General features: G+C 40.1%; 1 protein-coding gene across 1 annotated transcript; it reads right to left on the bottom strand.

Annotated features, from left to right (window-relative positions):
• Positions 1–63: 63 nt before the first annotated feature.
• On the bottom strand, positions 64–19,476 carry LOC146555223 (desmoglein-2.1). The gene is made up of 14 exons (XM_085251572.1): positions 19,347–19,476; positions 18,969–19,094; positions 18,184–18,339; positions 16,981–17,119; positions 16,362–16,531; positions 15,866–16,000; positions 12,560–12,745; positions 10,573–11,147; positions 6,739–6,881; positions 5,325–5,546; positions 4,177–4,416; positions 3,732–3,865; positions 3,211–3,519; positions 64–3,095 (listed from the first exon to the last, which is right to left on the bottom strand). The coding sequence occupies exons 1-14, from the start codon at positions 19,386–19,388 to the stop codon at positions 2,397–2,399; spliced, it is 3,276 nt and encodes a 1,091-aa protein (XP_085107698.1). The 5' UTR covers positions 19,389–19,476; the 3' UTR covers positions 64–2,396.
• Positions 19,477–19,908: the final 432 nt, after the last annotated feature.

The following is a 19,908-nucleotide window of genomic DNA, read 5'->3' as shown; positions in this document are numbered from 1 at the left end:
TGACTTTGTACAACATGAAAGTAGATTTGAAATCAAACAATGAGGCAGGGTCTGTCCCAGCTATCAGTTCAATTCAGTTTTATTTATATAGCATCAAATCCCAACAAGAGTCACTTAAATGTGCTTTACACTGTAAGACAACTTATAATCAGACAACCCCCTAAGACAGGGATATCAAACTAATTTTACTTTCTTAAGTGAACCAGAGCAGTGAAATTCCTCTTTTGGTCAATGTAAAGATATTTAACTAAACATTTAATCCCTTATATTCTAATAAAAGAAAGTATAAGTACACTTGCAGCAATACGTCTCACAAGTCTGCTCTCTCATGCATCCATCTGAGTATGAAAAAAGAAAGAAAGGACTTACAGAGAAAGAGCATAGGAAAAAAGTGCTGCCGTGACTGGGTGAATGAGTCAAGGTGTGTACTCAGAGTAGAAACGCGCTATATAAGAAGCAGTCAGTTTACCAAGTTTAAAGATATCATTCATCTGCTCTTCTTCAGTGCCTTGTGCCAACAGAGTGCAGAGCAGCTAATCTACAGAGGTTGATTATTTTGTTAATAATTTTACATCTTCATTGCCTATAACTCTGGATACTGTAGCTCTTATGAAAAAAGGGAACCTCAAATCAGACGTACTTGACTCCCTGGTTTGACTCTCAAATGCGCACCTTAAAGTAGATAGCTCATAAGCTGGAGAGTACTGACAGAGACTAGAAAGAGAGATCATATTTGTCCTATATTCATTGACTCCCTGTTAAATGAGAGCACTATCACATAATGAGAAAACAAACTCTTGGGTTCAAGAAACATCCATCTATCCTTTGCATGCTAAATGCAACAATCACCACACCTTTTCCCCCGCATTTATATTTTTGGGATCAGTTCATCCTGCGCATGCATTACAGAGTGGAAAATCAATCAAGCTTATTGATTTTAGCTCAGCAACACTCCACTGGGTTCACTGTCATTTTCACTAAGCCTCAGGTTCATGATGAACTCGTTTTGATATTTGATTTGATTTGATATACCTTTATTAGTTTTATAGAAATTTCACAAGGCTGCCGACCTATTGCACACAATGGCGGCGCCATCTTACCCTCCGACCATACATACATTACACAAAACATCACGTGGGGAAGACAGGTCAGAGAGGTATAACAATGGAAAAATGCACCACATGAGGAAAGATAAGGAGAAAAAAATAACTCCCCCCAGACTGAGCTCCAACAGGGAGATCAGTTTGAGAACAGAAATAAACACCTCTGCACATAGCAAATGAAAAAAACTCTTAATACACCAAAGAAACACATGACAAGCAACAGGGGTGGGTAAAGGGTGAGAGACAGCTGAATTAGACAGTACATCCGGGCCTGCACCCTTTGCGCTGGTCTCCATGATCCACCGTCAACATCGGAAGGGAATAAGCATCGAAGGCGTTTGGGAAGGGAGGGGGGATGAGTGTGTGCATATCAGTGTATATATGTATGTGTGTGTGTGTGTCCAGAGTTCAGCTGAGACAGTGTCCTTCGCCCTGCCAGGCTAAGTAAACAGTCTTCCAGCCAACCCAGGTGGCCTTGCATGGAATGGGAAGGAACAGTCTAAACACAGTTGTTATCAGGGTGTCGCTGAGAGGGTATCCACGTGAAGTGATGGTGCTTTTTACTTTAGTGCGAACAACTCATATGAATATGGTATTCCTGCTCGGGGGCCACTCGTTCCCATGAGCACAATTGCAATGAACATGACTGGCCTTTAAAAAAAGATTTAAGTTGATGTTATGAGCCAACTTCCAGTGTCAACTTTCACATGAATGCAATTGTCATGCAAGGTTTTTATATTACTATATTTGATGTGACTAGTATTATTTATTTCTTTTGCTTAAATACTGTTGTTGATCATATGACCAAATTATTAAGCTTGAAACTGACTTTCACACAGTCTACCACTCCTTCATGTGTTTTTGGAATACAGTTGACAGCTACTGACAGCCATTGTTTACACCAATGGCAGATTTTCTTGGAGCAGTGTTATGCTGATTTGATCAACTACGTCTGGACAAGTCTGCCTTGTTACTACCACCATCACAAACCTCTTAAAACATAGAATGGTCCTAACCACATCTGCCCATGTGTACTACATACTGCAACAACAACAACCACCACCAACTCTTTTTTTGTTTGTTTTTTTTGTTTGGCAAGAAGATGTCCTTGTAGGCTATGATGCATACTGGACTGCCAAATCTAACACACTCTGAAGGGTTCTTTAACCAGAATAACACCTCTTGTCAAAATGCCCTGAGATGAGATTGGTTCCAACTGGCCTTCCTAATTCCTACTTTTGACTACTTTTATCCTTAATCGGCATACAATGACCATTTAGCTGCATTAGTTTCCTATCTCGTAGAGCCCAGGGGCATAGGTGGGCTTATGGGTAGGAAGGCAATGGGGCTGGTTGGAACACTGTGGCTAGCAGGATTTCTTGACCTCTCAATGTCCTGGATAAAAAATCGATTGGTTCCGTTGGAGCCATCTACTAACAAAAGTGTGTTCTGTAGATGTGGTTGAACTACATATTGTATGGGTTGTGATACAGAGCTGGTGTAGTAAATTGGTTCCTGTTGTAGTAAGACAGTCTGAACTGGACTGGGTAGTTTATCATAATGACTAATATGAGAGGAACGTCTGACACTAGTACTCTTAGAGGTAGGAAGTGTCATAGATCGGGCAGTACTTACAGTACCGACAGATGATTGTAGTATATTTGTATTGGACGTTACTCTTTCTGTTTTTATGTCTGCATGCTTTGTTTCAACAATGTGCTCCTGTCTGCTCTTAAAAACTGGCTCGACAAAATCAGCTGTGCTTTTGATAGCACCTGCAACATTTTGTGCCAATATGGGTTTGGGGGACACTGTAGGAAACATACAGATCTCAGCCAGAGTCTTGAACTTTGGCCCAAGTTCAGTGAGGAAATCTAAGTCATTGTCATCCTCCAGAAGGCTGCAGCAACCCACAGAGCCAGCAGAGGAGCCCTGGCCCTCAAAATCATATTCCAAATGGGAATCCTCCACAGGAACAGCACATGCCGCTTTCTGTTTGAGGCAAATAAACAAAACAGTCAGTGGCATCAAAAGCTTCATTACACAGGAGTCCAAAGAGAAGATACTGTGACAAATAATTGCATGTATAGCTATTATACCATAGTACCTGAGAGTAGTAATCATTGAGAAAAGCATCAGGAAGGGCTATGTCCTCACACAGGGCTTCTGTGTGTTGTATACCCATCACTTTTCTGTTGAATGACGCACGCCCTCTGCCAAGGTTCACTGATTCCCTTGAAAATGTGTAAGCATTGTCAACCTCCATTACAGTCTGGACAGCTGCCTGATATTTCTGCTCGCTGCGGATTTGTATCTCATCAATTTCCATTATGTTTGAATTTTTCCTGTTGAAATTTGATGACTGTCCCATCTTAACCTTTTGGAGCATAACAGGTAAACTTTGGAGTGACATTTCCTAAAAGTAAAAGAAGAAGAAAAAATTATCTTTGAACACAACTTCTGTACGAAACGACATTGATTTCAGTTTTCAGAATCATGTTTTTAAAACAAAATTGAATCAGGGATGACTGACAAGCTATCGCATTCCTCCTTAAAAATCAGTTTGTTTTCTACATATCCACATTAAATAAAACAAAAAAATTTTCCCAGACAAACGTGAATGCCCACCTTATCCTCGCCTCTGCCTTCAGTATGATAGGATATGAGGTTTTCTTTGGGGAGAAATGGTAGCTCATTAAATTGTTCAGGAAAGATTTTGTCTGCCCCTGCATACTGACAGACCACCAGAAGAAATGGGATAACTGCACAAATAAAACATAGATAAAAACATTTAAATTCAAATGTAAAGATTCAAACTAAAGCATAAAAGTTTGGGCTTTTCATGTATTTAAACCTTTTTTCTGTTATGCACAGTACTTTTTCAGTATAGGTAAAAATACAATAGGTTGCAACAAACTAGTATTATATTTAAATAGAACTTAATAATACTATAGAATAAATAGCTGTACAGACACAAAATAGTCCTGAATATGTATTGAAAATCTTAAACACATGTTTTTCCCAACTAGGCCTGTTATACATATCATTAGTGGATGTTCTAAAATCAACTCACATAGCAGTAAGCAAAATGCCAGTAACAACAAGCCAATGGCTGGTGTAGCAAGCTTAGATGATGTAGTTTCTAGTCTTGCTGTTCTCAGGCTGCAGTCCTCTGTTTCCGAACAAGTACAAACATTCACCGTAAAAACTTCCTTGGTTGGACAAGACAGACCCTGGGCATCCAACACCTCTACCTGGAGATTATGTTGTCCAGGCCAGAGTGGCACATGAGAATGAATAGCAGCGCTTGTCTCTGGAGATAACAAAGCACAAAAAGTTTTCAAAGACAATTTCCCTCCACTACACTGCAACTCAAGCTTCGAATTAACTTTACTTCAGGATTTATTCTGCCTCCTCAAACAAAGCAAATACTTTGGAAAGGAAAAACCAATTACATTACATTACATTTAGTAAAAACAACATATAAAAATTTGCCCAAATTTCTTTTCTGTAAACTAGCAGCTAGTTTATTTTACTGCATGATATTAGAATAGGGTGAATTGGTGCCACTGTAATAGGATTAGAGGAAATAATTATTGTATTGTAACTGAAAATGTACACTATATTTCCCAAACACTTTACACACATATGAACTTGAGTGGCATTGCATTCTTAATCCACAGAGTTTAACATCATGTTAGCCCACCCTTTGCAGTGTCAACTCTTCAGGGAAGGCTTTCCACAAGGTTTAGGGGTGTGTTTACTGCGCCCATCAACTTTTATGGAATTGTTCTTAATCTAAATGTTTGGTTTATGATCTCTCTCTCTATTAAAATGAAAAACTGTTCATTTCTTTGTAAGTGAGCAAACTTGCATATTCTCAGCAGGGGATCAAACACTCATTTCCCCCACTGTATAGATAAGGCTTAAGTCTTTACGGTAAATCACTATAATAATAAAATTAGTGCTACAATTACTAAGGCAAAAATAAATAAATAAATAAAATTAAAATGGTAAATGGCCTGTGTTTGTATCGCGCTTTACTTGGTCCTCAAAGGACCTCAAAGCGCTTTACATGTTCAGTCATCCACCCATTCACACACACATTCACACACTGATGATGGCAAGCTACATTGTAGCCACAGCCGCCCTGTTGCGCACTGACAGAGGCGAAAATAAACGTTTCCATTTTTTCTTTTGACCCAAACCAGATTTTCTTACCATTGATGACTTCTACAACCCAGCTGCCTTGTGTCCCATCAGGTATTATTCTGAACGTGAATGGAGCAGCATTGGGACTAACATCTTCATCAATGCCCGTAATGTAAACAGATTTCTGATCAGAGCACAGACTGGCATGGTTTGTAGTCAGGGTTGGACAGTGGTCATTGCCGTCAGTGACTTGAATGGCTATTGTTCCTGTTGCTGTCTTTGATGGCATGTCTGAAAAGCAGATACGGTAAATATGTCAGTAAGAATTTGAAGCAAATGCCGTGATTGCCATTTGCTGGACTGGTATACATAGCACCTTCCCATTTAATAATAATAATAATAATGGATTGCATTTATTTAGCGCTTTTCAGGACCCCTCAAAGCGCTTTACAATACCACTATTCATTCACTCTCACATTCACACACTGGTGGAGGCAGCTACAGTTGTAGCCACAGCTGCCCTGGGGCAGACTGACAGAGGCGAGGCTGCCATATCGCGCCATCGGCCCCTCTGGCCATCACCAGTAGGCGGTAGGTGAAGTGTCTTGCCCAAGGACACAACGACCGAGACTGACCGAGCCGGCAACCTTCTGATTACAAGACGAACACACAACTCTTGAGCCACGATCGCCCTTCCTTAAGTTGAAGGAAGTGCTTTCTACTTTCTAATTTTCAGTCATGGGTACATATAAATGCTTTATACCTAAGCACCTGAAAAGTTGATTCTTTTCATCTGGACGTAGCATTTTCAGTGTCCAGATCAACAGAATCAGCTTTTTGGGACTTCCTTACCTGGATGATTGAGCATGCATCAGGACTATACCTAAACATTTTTGAATTAGGTTTGTAGAGTTTTAAAACATTTTCTTGTTGATTTGAATTCTACTAGTATTTCAGTTTCTGGGTCGGCCTCCTGAACTGTCTCTGTGGACTCTGTTTGGTTATGCTCCCAGCTGTGTCTCCCTCCGGTTTCCCATTCCCTGATGACCTTTAATCCATTACTAATTATTCATATGTTCAATTTAGACTGGTGAAACTAATATTTTAATTAGATTCCACTTATATGTTGATCATATGAAATAAGATAATAAAAGCTTTTAAAATCAAATCCAAAATGTTTGATGACATAAGGGCTTCATATGAAGGCAGGTTACACATTTGTTTTGACTGCCTTAAATATCTTGGCTACAAGCACAACCCAGTAATTCTAGGGGCTTGTTAACCTGATAGGTTAAATACCTGATTCTCCTTGGCCCTCCACAATGAAAATTTTCAAGTAAGATCTTAAAAGTTGTTGCTACCAATATTTTATTGGTAGTTAACTGAAATGAAATCCTTCAGTAGGGAAAAAGATAACCTTCAAACCTAAATATAAGAAGTGGAGGAAGCAGCAATGAAGTCTTAGTGTTGACAAGAGAATTACCTTTGGGTATAGCTAGAATCTTGGCGATATAGGTACCATTCTTCAAGTAAGGTGACTCCCTGTCTGGTGTCCTTTTGAGTTTAATTTCAGCTGTTTCAGCATCAATTGTAAACAGGTTATCTGGATCATAAGCTTTGGCATAACTGGAATGCAAAACATATATAAGAAAGAAGAAAAAACATCAGTAAAGTAAAAACGAGCATCAGTGAAGTAAAAGTTTCTATTTACATAAAACACCTGCTCAACATTATGATAAAGATGAAACCTTCAAAAACAAACAAAAAACCTCTAACACAAAGTAGTTTTTAACTATTTTATTAATTATAATAAATAATAATCATACCTGGTAATGCTTTACATTAAAGACTTTATATTATTAACATAATTTGTGTCTTGATAGGATTAAACAGACCCATCAAAGATATTTTAAATGCTAAGAAGAACACAGCTGTTAACGTTGTTTTATTGTTTTTACAGCTACCCCTGCTACCTGCTACGATTAGTTAATGTATTATTACACCAATTGACAACTTTTGCTGTTACCAGAGTAAAAGTAAGGAAAGAGCCCTCATTAAGATTAATACAGCTATTCAATTTCTTCCAATTCATTTTTGTTCAAATAGCACCAAGTAACAACAGAAACTATATTTTATTCATTTTTCTAAAACTTTAATTTATTTCTTGACTTCACTAGGATACTTTTCTTGTATATTATAGCTAAAATCATAAAATGTTACCAAATTTAAAAATAATTTAGTAAAGTTTAAAAAATGTCATCATTGATACTTTAGTTAACCAGTTATAGTCTTTTTGACACATAATATTTACATATGTGTTAATAAATATCTTGTAATGAATTTTAACCACATTACTGCCTGTTCTTAGAAAACCTTAATGTAAAGCATTAGCCATTATATTATTATTGCCATTACTGCAACACTCTGCTATACTTTGATCAAATGAAATAGGTGTTTGTTGAGTGACATTTTTATATAAATCATATCATTGGTAGCTTTGCCATTAATGGAAATTACTGAAAACTGGATCATTATGACTAGGTCAAAAGCTGATGACTGTTCAATTACTGAACATAAGTCTCACAGACTTTCACATCCCTAGCTCGTTTCCAAGCTAGGCATGTGAAAGTCACAATTCTTCAAGTATATGCTCCAACAGAAGAGGCTGACGATACTGACAAGGATGGGTTCTATGCGATGCTCCAGGATGCCATTGACAACTCCCCGCGTCATGATTTGCTGATCGTGGGCGGAGATTTCAACGCGCAAATAAGCAGTAACCGGGATGGCCTGGAATCGACTATCGGCCCGTTTGGAATCGCAGCAATGACAAATGAAAACGGTAGGCGGCTGATCTCGTTCTGTGCGGCAAACCGGCTGACCATCAAGAACACCTTCTTCAGCCACAAGCGGATACACAAGGCGACGTGGAAGGCCCCCGGTGGCAGATATACAAGCGAGATCGACTACATCTGCATATCATCCCGCTGGGCATCCACCATTAGCGATGTTAGGGTGTGGCGTGGAGCCGACATTGACTCGGATCACTACCTGCTAATTGCCAAATGTAAACTTCACCTGAAGCGCCTCCAACCACGACTGCAGCGGCCAAGTCCTTTTAACATTCAACGCCTAAAAGATGCAAATACGGCAGCAGAATTTCAACTCGAATTGAGAAACCGCTTCCAGCTCCTTGCTGCGGAAGGAAATAACAACAAAAATCCAGATACACTCTGGGATGAGATAAAAGAGGCTGTGGTCGGTGCAGCAGAATCGAAGATTGGTCGCCGACGGGGCGGCTTTAAGGAGCGCTGGATCTCCGACCGTTCATGGGAACTTATAGATCAACGTCGCTTGGCAAAGTCAGTTCGGGACCAGGTGGCCTTTGACCCACATGCTTCTGCAGACCAGCGTGAGAGGGCCATGGCCACCTACCAAGACCTTGCCCGACAGGTCAAACGCAGCTGCCGGCGTGACAGGCGTGAATGGATCGAAGCTAAAGGCATCGAAGCCCAAGAAGCAGCCGATCGGAACGACACCCGAACCTTATATCGCATTGTACGAGATCTAACTGGGGCTCGTGGTGGCCGCGGTGTTCCAATCCGAGACAAAAATGGACGTGTCCTCCTTACTGCAGCTGAACAAGAACAACGATGGGTCGAACACTTCCGCGATACTCTGAACCAACCTGAGCCACCCCAACGGTTCGAGGCCGAAGACCTGGCACCTTCCATGGATCTTCTTCCTGTCGATATCGGACAAATCAGCATCACTGAAGTCAAGACAGCGATCCGACTACTCAAGAGTGGAAAGGCCGCAGGCCTGGACGAAATCCTCGCCGAAATGCTGAAGAATGGTGGACCCCATCTTGAAGCCGCCCTTACAAGACTCCTAAACGCCTGCTGGGCAACATCACATGTACCCGATGATTGGACAAAAGGCACCATTATCAAACTTCCAAAAAAAGGTGATTTGGGTGACTGTAACAACTGGCGGGGCATCACGTTGCTGTCGGTACCCGGGAAAGTGTTTTGCCTCGCTCTTTTGAATCGGCTACGACACGCTGTTAACGAACGATTGCGAGAAGAGCAGGCTGGGTTTCGGAGTGGCCGGTCATGCGTCGAGCAAATCTTCACCCTCCGCATGATCATTGAACAAACATTGGAATACCAAAAGAAGATTTCTATTAATTTCATTGACTTCGAGAAGGCTTTTGACAGCGTCCACCGGCCGACTCTATGGGCTATCCTACGCCACTATGGAGTCCCTCAGCAGTTTGTAGATGCCTTTCGTTGTCTCTACTCCAACTCCCGTTGCTGCGTCCGGACGGATGACGGCTGCACAGCCTTCTTCAAGATCAATACTGGCGTCCGACAAGGATGCGTGCTATCCCCTTTCCTCTTCCTGTTGGTAATTGACTTCATCATGCGACGATCAGTTGACCAAGCTGACATCAGTGTGCCCTGGCACGAAGCGCGTAATCTCACTGACTTGCACTTCGCAGATGACATCGCCCTGCTGGGCTCGACTCAGGAAGACCTCCAAAAGTTGACCGCGGCCCTGCAGAGGGAGGCAACGAAAGTTGGATTAAGAATCAGCGCCAAAAAAACCAAGGTACTCCGAGTTGGCTATGCACGTGCCCGCATTCCTGTCATGATCAACCAACAACGTGCTGAAGAGGTGGAGAATTTTACATATCTTGGCAGCATCATCTCGAATGACGGGGTCTCTGATCGGGATGTCGACGCCAGAGTAGGGAAGGCAGTTGGTGTCCTGCGACGTCTCCAACCTATTTGGAACTCGACCTCCCTGAATGTAAGGGTCAAGATCAGACTACTGAACTCTATAGTCTTCCCTAATGCACTTTACGCTAGTGAAACCTGGCGCTCAACAAGTGCAATTATTCAACACCTGAACGTGCTTCAACAACGTGGCTTGCGGCGAATCCTGAGAATTTCCTACCGGGACCGAATAACAAATGAGGAGGTCCTACAAAGAGCAGGCACCCGCCCATTAGCCGATGTTGTTGCAGAAAGGCGCTTTCGCTTTGCGGGACATATTTTACGCCTACCCCCTCATCGCCCAGCTAAGATTGCCATGACATGGCGTCCACGCACTGGCAAGCGAAAGCAAGGCCGACCAAAGACCACATGGCGTCGAACATTTATGGACGATCTGAGAACTGTCGACATTGCCTGGGACGAAGCTGAAGCAGTCGCTGCTGACCGACATCGATGGAGATCACTAGCTGCCCGATGCGCCGCTCGGCGTAGGAGGAGGAACTAAGTCTCACAGATTTTACTGTAACTTGACAAACCTGACATCTTCAGCTGTTTTTCCTGTATCTGGATCGGTGGCAGCAAACACAGCGATCTTGCCATCTTTAGGTGCTTCCTTTGGGTCCTCGGATACATGAACAATCTTGGTGTCAGGTATAAATGCTGGACCCTCTGGTACATTATTAACTGATATTTTAATGGGGTAGCTTTTTGGTGCATCTGGCTTCAGCTTTGTTCCTGGTCCTGGTTTAAACTTCACATCAGTGCCCACTTCAGGTCCAACTCCAGGGCCAGCCTCCACCTCAGGTTTAAGTCCTGCATCCAACCCTATATCCCCCTCGCCTACATCCAATTCCACATCTACTCCCAGCTCTGTCTCTGCACCCACACCGGCACCAGCACCAGCACCAGCACCAGCTCCTGCCCCGGCACCAGCACCAGCACCAGCACCAGCACCAGCTCCTGCCCCGGCACCAGCTCCAGTAACTAGAGGGTTACCCTCTCCAACATGAACATCCACATCCATGTGTACAGCACTACCAATCACAAACGGAGCAATATTCTCAATCAAAAGGCCAAGCTCAAGCTTCTGGACTTCTTCAAAATCCACAGGCTGCAAAATAAATGATAAAAGATAAAATGAGTTACTTGAGAGAAAACAGACACACACAAAAAATGAAATACATTCAAGAGACAAACCCAGAACTAGCTGCAAATTAAAATGTTTGAAGTGAGTTTATACAAATACATAGTGTAAAACATTGAACACGTCACCAATTTCTAAAGGTGCTACTGTCATGAAATTCTCACCAGATGTTGAGAACAACCAATCCACCAATCCACACGTGTAGAGAAATCAAACTATAGATGTTCATGGTTTTAAGTTTTAAGTATTGAGTTATGTGTAAAAATGAGAAATGTGGTAACAATAAGAACAGTGACAGACTGAACTAAATTATATTAAATCTAAGAAAGAGCTCTAGTGTATACAAACCGCTCAATATATAAAGACCCATAATATTACAGTGATAACATATATATGTGGTGATATGCAGTGCTTTTTGACCTCCAAACATGGCATCGGCAGACCAGAAGATATTCTCTCAGGATCTCACGAGCTTGCCTAAATGTTGGTCAGCAAACTTTAAATGCACTTCAAGATGTTTTTTCTTCAGTGAGCATGCCTACAGGCCATAGTTCGAGTGCATTACTTGTTTTCTTTAAAACAATTCAACCTGCTGATTCCAGGTTTTTCTGTAGCTCTCAACAAGTGGACAACTCTGCTGATAATTCTTTTTACTCTGTCTGAAATCTTGTGGGGGAGCACCTGGTCATGGCCGGTCTATGGTCTTTCCACTCCCTGGTTATGGCCCTAGCAGTGCTCACTTAAACATTCAGGCAGGCGGGCAGGATTGCTTCTAAGTACCGACAGATTTCAGCTGGTGTCATGACTTTCCATTCCTTTTTGCACCTCCTTTCTTCATGTGCTCAAGACTTTTTTCGCGGTGTCCCTGCATCTGTGGTTTGTTTTCGTTGCAGGTATGAATTGCATGGGTCAGGTTTAGGGTTGGGCAGTAACACATTACTGTAATCTGATTACTTTTTTCAAGTAACGATTGAAGGGATTACTATTGCAAAAAAAGTAATAAGAGTACTGTTACTTTCCCTTGAGCATGCTGCGATACTGCGCTACTAAACCGTGATTGTGTTTGTTATAGTGTCTCTAATATTACATATTCTGGTTGTGTATCATGTTTTTTTTAAATTGTAAGTAAGTAATAAAGTAACTAATTACTTTTGAAAATATTTAATCAGTAAAGTAACAGGATTACTTTCTTGGAGAAGTAATCAGTAATTAGTAACTAATTACTGTTTTCAAGTAACTTGACCAACACTGGTTGCGACTGACATCTGGTGAAAATGCTTTTATAGCTCCTTTAAAACTAACAAAGGTGCTACTGAAATATCGAAAATATTGAAACTTGGTGACACGTTCAGTAGTTGTTTACCCGCTGTATTAAATACCTTTATCAACTTTAAGATGCCCTCGTTGGTTTCCTTGTCTGTCTCAATGGAAAAGAGATTATCTTCATTTCCTTTGGAAATTGTGAAGCGAGTCAGCCAGTTGTCTGTGTATTGTTGGTCTTTGTCCAAAGCCTTGATTTTCATCACCACGACATTGTCAACATTTTCATCCACTGAGCCAGAATACTGAAATTAGAACAGCGTGATAAAGATACACCCCATTATGAAAATGTTTTTGTAATAATACGATGTTAAGTGCCTGGAAATAATACATGATTTTAGTAATTCAAACTTATCCTATTGTCATCTTGTACTGTTTTTTCTTTATCATTGTGCTTACAGTGCTCAAAAGACTAGAAAAACATTGAAATTATATGAAATGATAAACTGTACATAGTTCCTTCTTAAATTTTCTATAGCTTTCTGTAAGGTGGTCTCTCACAGTTAGCATTCTTGTTAATTTTAGATTAAATGAAATCCTGCCAAAAATTCATGCACCGTTTTTTCAGTGTCATTCTGAAACAGGATGTTTTGTATTTACCAGATGAAAAACGGCAGTTCTGTTTTTTCACCAATAATTATCATAACCCCAGTGTTAAGCGATCCATCAGTCCATCCTTCAGAATGCCATGCTGTGAACCACTGCAGTGGAAGCTGCAGGTCTCCACCCGATGAAGCTAACAGAACTACATCATCTACAAAAAACAAAGATGAAATCGAGCCGTCCCCTCATCCTCAGACTCTGCTTCTATTATAGAAGGCCTGAGATGAGATTGATGAGATTCTCAAAGTATTTCTCCAACTCTACAGGCCTGACAGGCCAGGCACCAGGGTAGGACCCAGGTAATCCTGTCCCGCACAGTGTACACTGGACCCTTGATTTATTACAACGTAAATGGGTTATCTGAATCGCTCTTTGTCTGCTTTAAAACATGCTGCAGATTAATAGTGGTAATAAAACAGTGATCACTGACCTTTTTAGGGCATTTTTAGAGCAAAGAATTAAAGACAACAGCCTTAATGAACACAGTGTAGTTTGTACTCGGGAGCAGGGTTTATGGGGCTGTAAGAGGCTTGTTGGAATCTCTGAGCTTATGGTGTGCTCATCCATAGCAGGAGGCACTAATACTGTCTTGCTTGGAAGTTTTTCTCCTGGCTTGGATGCTAGTTTTGGTTAAAAGTTAAAACACGATGCATGCTTTATAAAAACTGAACAGCAGACATCGTTACATATTTAGTACACTATAATACTGAGTAAGTAATAGGGATAATAAGTAATAAGGTAGAGCTGACTTAAAAACTGTTTATAACAGTAACCTGGAACAACATGAACAACTCACATGACATTACAATGTAAGTATGCTTGAAAACATGCACTCCTTCCATTTTATTGAAAATTGGCCCATGCTCAACAAAGCAAACTGTTAGAGTGAATTGTTAAATGTTTGTCATTTTTATGTTTACCATTTGTACATCGTTTTAACTCTGATGAAAGAAATTCCACTGTCCTTCCCCCCAGATTCTCGAGGTTCTAGGTGGGGGGCTGTAGTCTTTTATCACAGACACATCTGATGTAAAATGTATAGAAATCATACATATACCAACAAGACTGTACATCACTGTCACAACAGCATTTGTTTTCATTCAAAGGCTTTATGGTTTTAATACCTGGTGGGCCGGTCTGTAGTCAAAATGCCCGATTTTCTGTCCCAGTCCAGCCCTGCAGGTTAATACTGGCAGTGTCACCATGCCAGCTGACTGTATTTCATCATCAGCCAGTGTTGTTCTTTATCAATATTACCAAAGTTTACCATAAGGCAGCATAGAAAGTATTTACTTGCTTTCAGGTTTCATTCAAATGTTAGTCTTTTCAGTTGTTTCCCCACTTTTTTCCTGTTTCAAAATCAAACACCAGTTTGTGAGAAGATTATCTTCTTTTTTTAACAGGCAGAGAAAGTTTTACATTGGAACTGGCTAATTTGTCAATTGTTTGTTACAAATGTTCGTATTTTAATATTCAAAAATGTTTTTGCCCAAAACATACGTATGTGCACTACATGTCAGTAAAAATACTATGCAAATATTGCTGTCCTTGAATGCTGAGTAAACACTGACAAAGCACTGATTGTATCTCTTGTACTTTATCAACGCAGTATCTAAAAACTTTGCACCGTAGTGGTTAAAATCTCATTCTAATAAGAGTTAAAAGCTCATTCGGTTATTAGGTTTATAGGATTATTGAATTATGGTTAATGGTTGGTAGAATTTTTTTTTTAAACATTATCTGCCAATTACATCTGCCACCCTTCTCCAAATCTGTGCCCCTACCTGCCCCCCCCAACAAAAAGTTTCTAGACACGCCACTGAGTTCATGTTCTCATGTCTGTATTTCATTATGTTTCCTGTTTTATTTTGAAGCGGTCCTGTGTTCCTGTGTTCATTGTGTTTAGTTTTACTCTCCCCTTGGTTATGTTCATTTCTTTCAGCTTTTTTCCCCATGTGTTCCCACTTCCCTCATTACCCTCCTGTGTGTACTTAGTCCGTTTGTTTTCAGTCATTCCTTGTTAGGTTGTCTGCTAGTCCACGTTGTGTTTCCAGGTATCCATGCCAGTTTTCCATGTTTTAGTTCACCCAGTTTAGGTTTTTGTTTAGTTTCACCCAGGCCTTAATAAACGGCTTGTTTTTGTTTATCCACGTCACTTTTCACGTTCTGTTTTGGTCTGCATTTGAGTCCTTTTCACAATACATGCAGTCTGCCTCAGACAGACTGTGACAGAAATATTTTCTGAAGTAATAAATCAACAACTGAAACTGGTTTTTGCTACCAAGGGACTTACCCCATGGCAATTAGAAAGAATGCAGGGTAACTTTCTTCCTGTATTACTTTTCAAATCCATAAGCTATGTCTAAATTACATAGACAGTCCAAAGGAGCAAACTCCAGAGCTTTCCAAAATGGGCCAACACAGTTTAAGAATTTTTTAAACACCATTTTGCCACAATTTGTCTGACACGCAGATGAATACTTTCATACTACGAAGATGGAAATGAATCTACGACTGCTTCTCAAAACTCTGGGAACAGGTAGCGTGCAGAAGTAACAGCCTTTTACTGCTACTGGATATTCCTAAACTCCCTGCAGCTTGGGCCACCAAAGCACACTTGATACCACTAACGTAAAGTGCATAACTCAAGCCATCCATAAATAATGAGACAGACACAGCTATGTACAGTTGTTTTGAAAGTGATTAATGATATAAGAATAAATTTGGATGCCTTAAGAACAAGTAAAGGCCATATTCATCACCTCAGATTTTTCCAGAGTAGGTATGTTATCATTGATGTCCAGGATCTTGATCTCTACAGTTCCAGTTCCTGTTAGTCCACTTGCTGCTCCTCCCATATCAGTTAGTTTTATAACCAGGCTGTAGAAGTCATAAGTCTGTGAAAAGGAGGTGAAAACGCATGACTTATATCCAAATACTTCAGAAGAATTGTAATCATACTAAGCTAAGATGAGTCGGACCAGTCGGTCCTTTTTTCCTTCCACGATGAGAAAATCACCTTTGCGCGTTTAGCAGGTATGGTCCAATTATGACATCTGCACACTGTCTCTCTTAAGAATATTTTATTTTAATTACATTTTCAGTCCAGGAACATTGTTTTATTGTACCTGACAAAGATTGCCTGAACCAAAATGTATATATTTAAGAAATATATTAAGAAAGCTAAGAAAGAAATTCGTGCAAAAATGCAGAAGCATATATGTGTCTTGCTGTACGTGCAGTGACTGCTAGCCTCACCTCTCTGTCCAGCGTGGGCTCTTTGACGTACAGTTTTCCAGTCTTTTCATCTAAATGGAACATGTGACCTGTGCCTTCTGGCTTCTGACTGACGATGCTGTAGGAGATCTCTGCATTAATTGTTCCAGCTTGATCGTTGTCTTTACCCTTAAGCTGCATGACAAAGGTTCCTGCAGTGGAGCACAACAGCTCAACATGATCATTTGACAAACAACTTTCACATACATAATATATGCAGACTGTGTTTATATGCGACAAAAAAGAAGGTTAGAGGCTGATTCGCAAAATGAATGTCAACTGGATCTTATAGAACGCAGACATATTTTAACAGTTTTTAAGATGTAAATATGATGCGGACGGCTGTGACTAAGCAAGTCGAAGGTCGTCTGTGAAATGTTAAGCTTCTACCCCAGAGTTCTTCTGTTCTTCTTTTCCCCTGTCTGTCATGACTCCCCCTCTCTCTATTGCTCGTGCAATATCATCTCACTACTCCTAGGCTGAAGAAATATCTTCAGAAGAGGACAGATTTCAGGGATTTTCTCACAAGAACTCCATAAAAGCTAAAATGCAATTTGTATCCCATCACATATAGAAAACTGTGTTTAAAATCCATCATTACCTTTTTCGCTTGCCTCATTAATGTTTCCAGTATGCAGCTCAAAAGAAGGAGCATTGTCATTTTGGTCCTGGACTGTTATAATCAGTGGGATGTTATCCTCTGCCGTGGTCCCATTCCTGTATCTAGCGATCCCTGATAGCTGTGTAAATTGTGAATGACAGACTGAGATAGTTTTAAAATGTAACTTTTAATATGTAATACAATTATATATAGAAACTATATTAATGACTTTGGAATTTCAGATCGTACCTGGAGTTCTATGGCCTAAGATTAAAATTGATCCTTCAAGTTCAACTTTAAAATTCAACTTTTACTGAAGAAAAGTCATTTCTTTTCTTCAGTAAAATTTGCAATCTGGTATTAATCTGGTGCGATAGGGCCCTTCTCTATAAAGGGGAGAGTAAGAATGAGTTTAGGGAGAAAAACAGGAAGGAAGGAGGCTATTGGACACAGTTGTGGCAGGTTGAAGGTGGTTGAAATTAAACACTCCGGTGAGAGAAAAGGACATTTTAAAGGAAAATACTTTTAACCTGGCCTGAGTAGTTTTGCTTTTAAAAATAATTACATTTTATCAGAAGGAGGATTGATTTTAGATTGGATTTATGTGGACTTGTTGTGATAAAAGACTGGACTGGAAACTGTTGGTTTTGTGGCCTACTTCATAAAACAAGCTGCAAAGCAAGTTTGCAAATTGGCATCAGTGAGCTATCACCAGCTATTAGCAATCAGAAATTGTGTAAGCTTAAGATAAGCCATGAAGAAGGGACTGACTTACAATTGTAAGAATGACAAATCAGCTGGAGCTGCCTGTCATCCAACAGCAGTATGACCAGCAGTCCTGGCCACCAGCTAATGGATGGCAATGATTGACTCTAATAGTTTCGGTGAAATACAAAGGCCAGAAATAAATGCAATGACTGTACTTCTGTTTGACATTCATAATATATATTTTAGCTGCTAGTAGCTAATGTTAGCAGCTAATGTACATTCCTTCAACCATACAAAAATGCTAACTCTATTTTTCTGCGATTGCTGTGGATACGTTCCCTGAGGTCTGTATCTCACAGAAGTGGAGCTGAGACCAGGAATGGAATTCCATGATATTGTTTGGTGTTACATAATGGAGAAAATGGTGAAAGAAAACTATGCAGAGTAAAAAACAGAAAAGAAAAAATGAACAAACAAACATCAAAACAAACTTACATTGTAGGATGGGCAGCTTTCCCGATCCAGCAGATCAGTGATACGTACAAAACCAGTCTCTCGGTCCACCACAAAGAGGTTTAATGGATTTTTATCTGCCCCTTCTCCAGAAAGGAAATATTGAACTATCTCAAATTTGTCTTTATCAGAGCGTATCTGAAATAAAACAGGGGGAGCATTTACTGTAAATTACATAGTAAGACTTGGTAAAATAGATGGTAAACATGTAAAAAATTGTTCTACTATTGAAGTTGAACTTAAGTCTCAGACAGTGATGTCAGGTTGGGGTGCTTCTTAAATATTCCTTGTTATACTTTTTAGCAAGAGCAAGTATGTGTTCAAGAACTGTTTTTCACTCTCTACTGGAATTGTTTTTGTAATAATACAAAAACTATGCCAAAGCACTGCAGGTACAACAGATACTGCACAGACATAGATGATGTCTAAACTTTTAATTTTACTATTGAAAAGAAAGAGTATATGCAGAACTTTACAAATGTCTGCACCTGAAATGTATCACTGCGATCATATTGGATTTGCAAATCCTTTAACAATTAGTTTTTAATAGGAAATCTGCACTGACAGCAAACCTATGACTTGTGGTTGTTTTCAAGTGTTCAACTGTGAGTACAACTGGACTTTTTTAAAGGAATGTTCATGACATGCTATCCTAAAGTAGCGGAAGATAACCAAATGATGTGATAGAAGCCACTCAGCCACTGCTTAAAAATATAACGTGCATATAACATGTGTATATGCTATAAAGATTTCAATGAGCTGAAGACCTTTGCAATGTGTTCCAAATGGGTGTAGTCGATGTTCTCCATCAGCTTTGTAGCAGGAGGAATCCACTCTCTCCGATTCCTCCTCAGTTTCTTTACCTTCTTCTCTTTGGCCTCAGAACTCATCATCTGTAATGACAATAGTACAGTTAAATCCCTCAGACCACAACAAAACGCTGGGCGAGGCTTTCTTATTTTCCTTACACTGTGTTATCTGCGAACCGCCAACTTTGATTGTAGCATATAAATAATAATCTGTGTTAGGCAGTAAAATAAATAATATCTGACCGCACCACTTCATGGTGCTGTTTTGTCGCTTTAAATAAGAAGAAGGATGCCCTAGCATGTTAATGTGATAATAGTTTAAGACTGAATACTCACTAAGGCCAGTAAAAATAGAAGCAGTAGTCTCAACTCCGCCATGAGTGCAGAGACGCGTTGGGATGTGTTGAGTCAGGTTTTCAAAAAAGAACAAACCGATGGGCTGTATGTAATCTAATAATGTAATAATGTAAAGACACACCCACATCACGTTTAAGTCCGTCCCTCTATAGGGCTTGGAAACATGATGTTACCTCACAATGTGCTGCCAACACACTCTGTGATGTGCAGGCCCTTTCTATTTAGCGTCCTTATTTAACACAAGCATGTACAGCATGTACTTTTGAGAGTTAAAGGTGTGTCTTATCAGCACAATAATTTTAAAGGTAATCCACACCTAAAGCACACTTCAAAGGCATTCCGTGAGAAGAGGCTACTTTTCAAAAAGATAAATGAATAACTAGTTTAGCTTTTTTCAGTGTTTTCCATGGTAAAATTTAAATAAGTTCTTTGATTTTGGGAAGAGAGTCTGGCAAAATGAATTTTGAGTTTTCCTGACTGTCTGTGCAGTTTATGGAAAATTAATTCCGCCAGATTGATTCCAGATGTTGGCCTTCCACTA

The sequence above is a fragment of the Mchenga conophoros genome, linkage group LG17 (assembly GCF_057382185.1).
Source record: "Mchenga conophoros isolate Kocher_MC1m ecotype Shallow Benthic linkage group LG17, M_conophoros_male_GT1.1, whole genome shotgun sequence".
NCBI classification, from domain to species: domain Eukaryota; kingdom Metazoa; phylum Chordata; class Actinopteri; order Cichliformes; family Cichlidae; genus Mchenga; species Mchenga conophoros.
The sequence above is the reverse complement of the archived record's forward strand: the minus strand, read 5'-3'. Positions and strand labels throughout refer to the sequence as shown.

Bases quoted from the DNA above. Each gene is read 5' to 3' on its own strand.
- LOC146555223 (XM_085251572.1), bottom strand. From the start codon at position 19,388: ATGGCGGAGTTGAGACTACTGCTTCTATTTTTACTGGCCTTA. The intron at 19,095-19,346 runs GTGAGTATTCAG...TTGTCATTACAG, and splicing joins TTCTATTTTTACTGGCCTTA to ATGATGAGTTCTGAGGCCAA. The intron at 3,520-3,731 runs GTGGGCATTCAC...TTTTACTTTTAG, and splicing joins AAGGCAGAGGCGAGGATAAG to GAAATGTCACTCCAAAGTTT.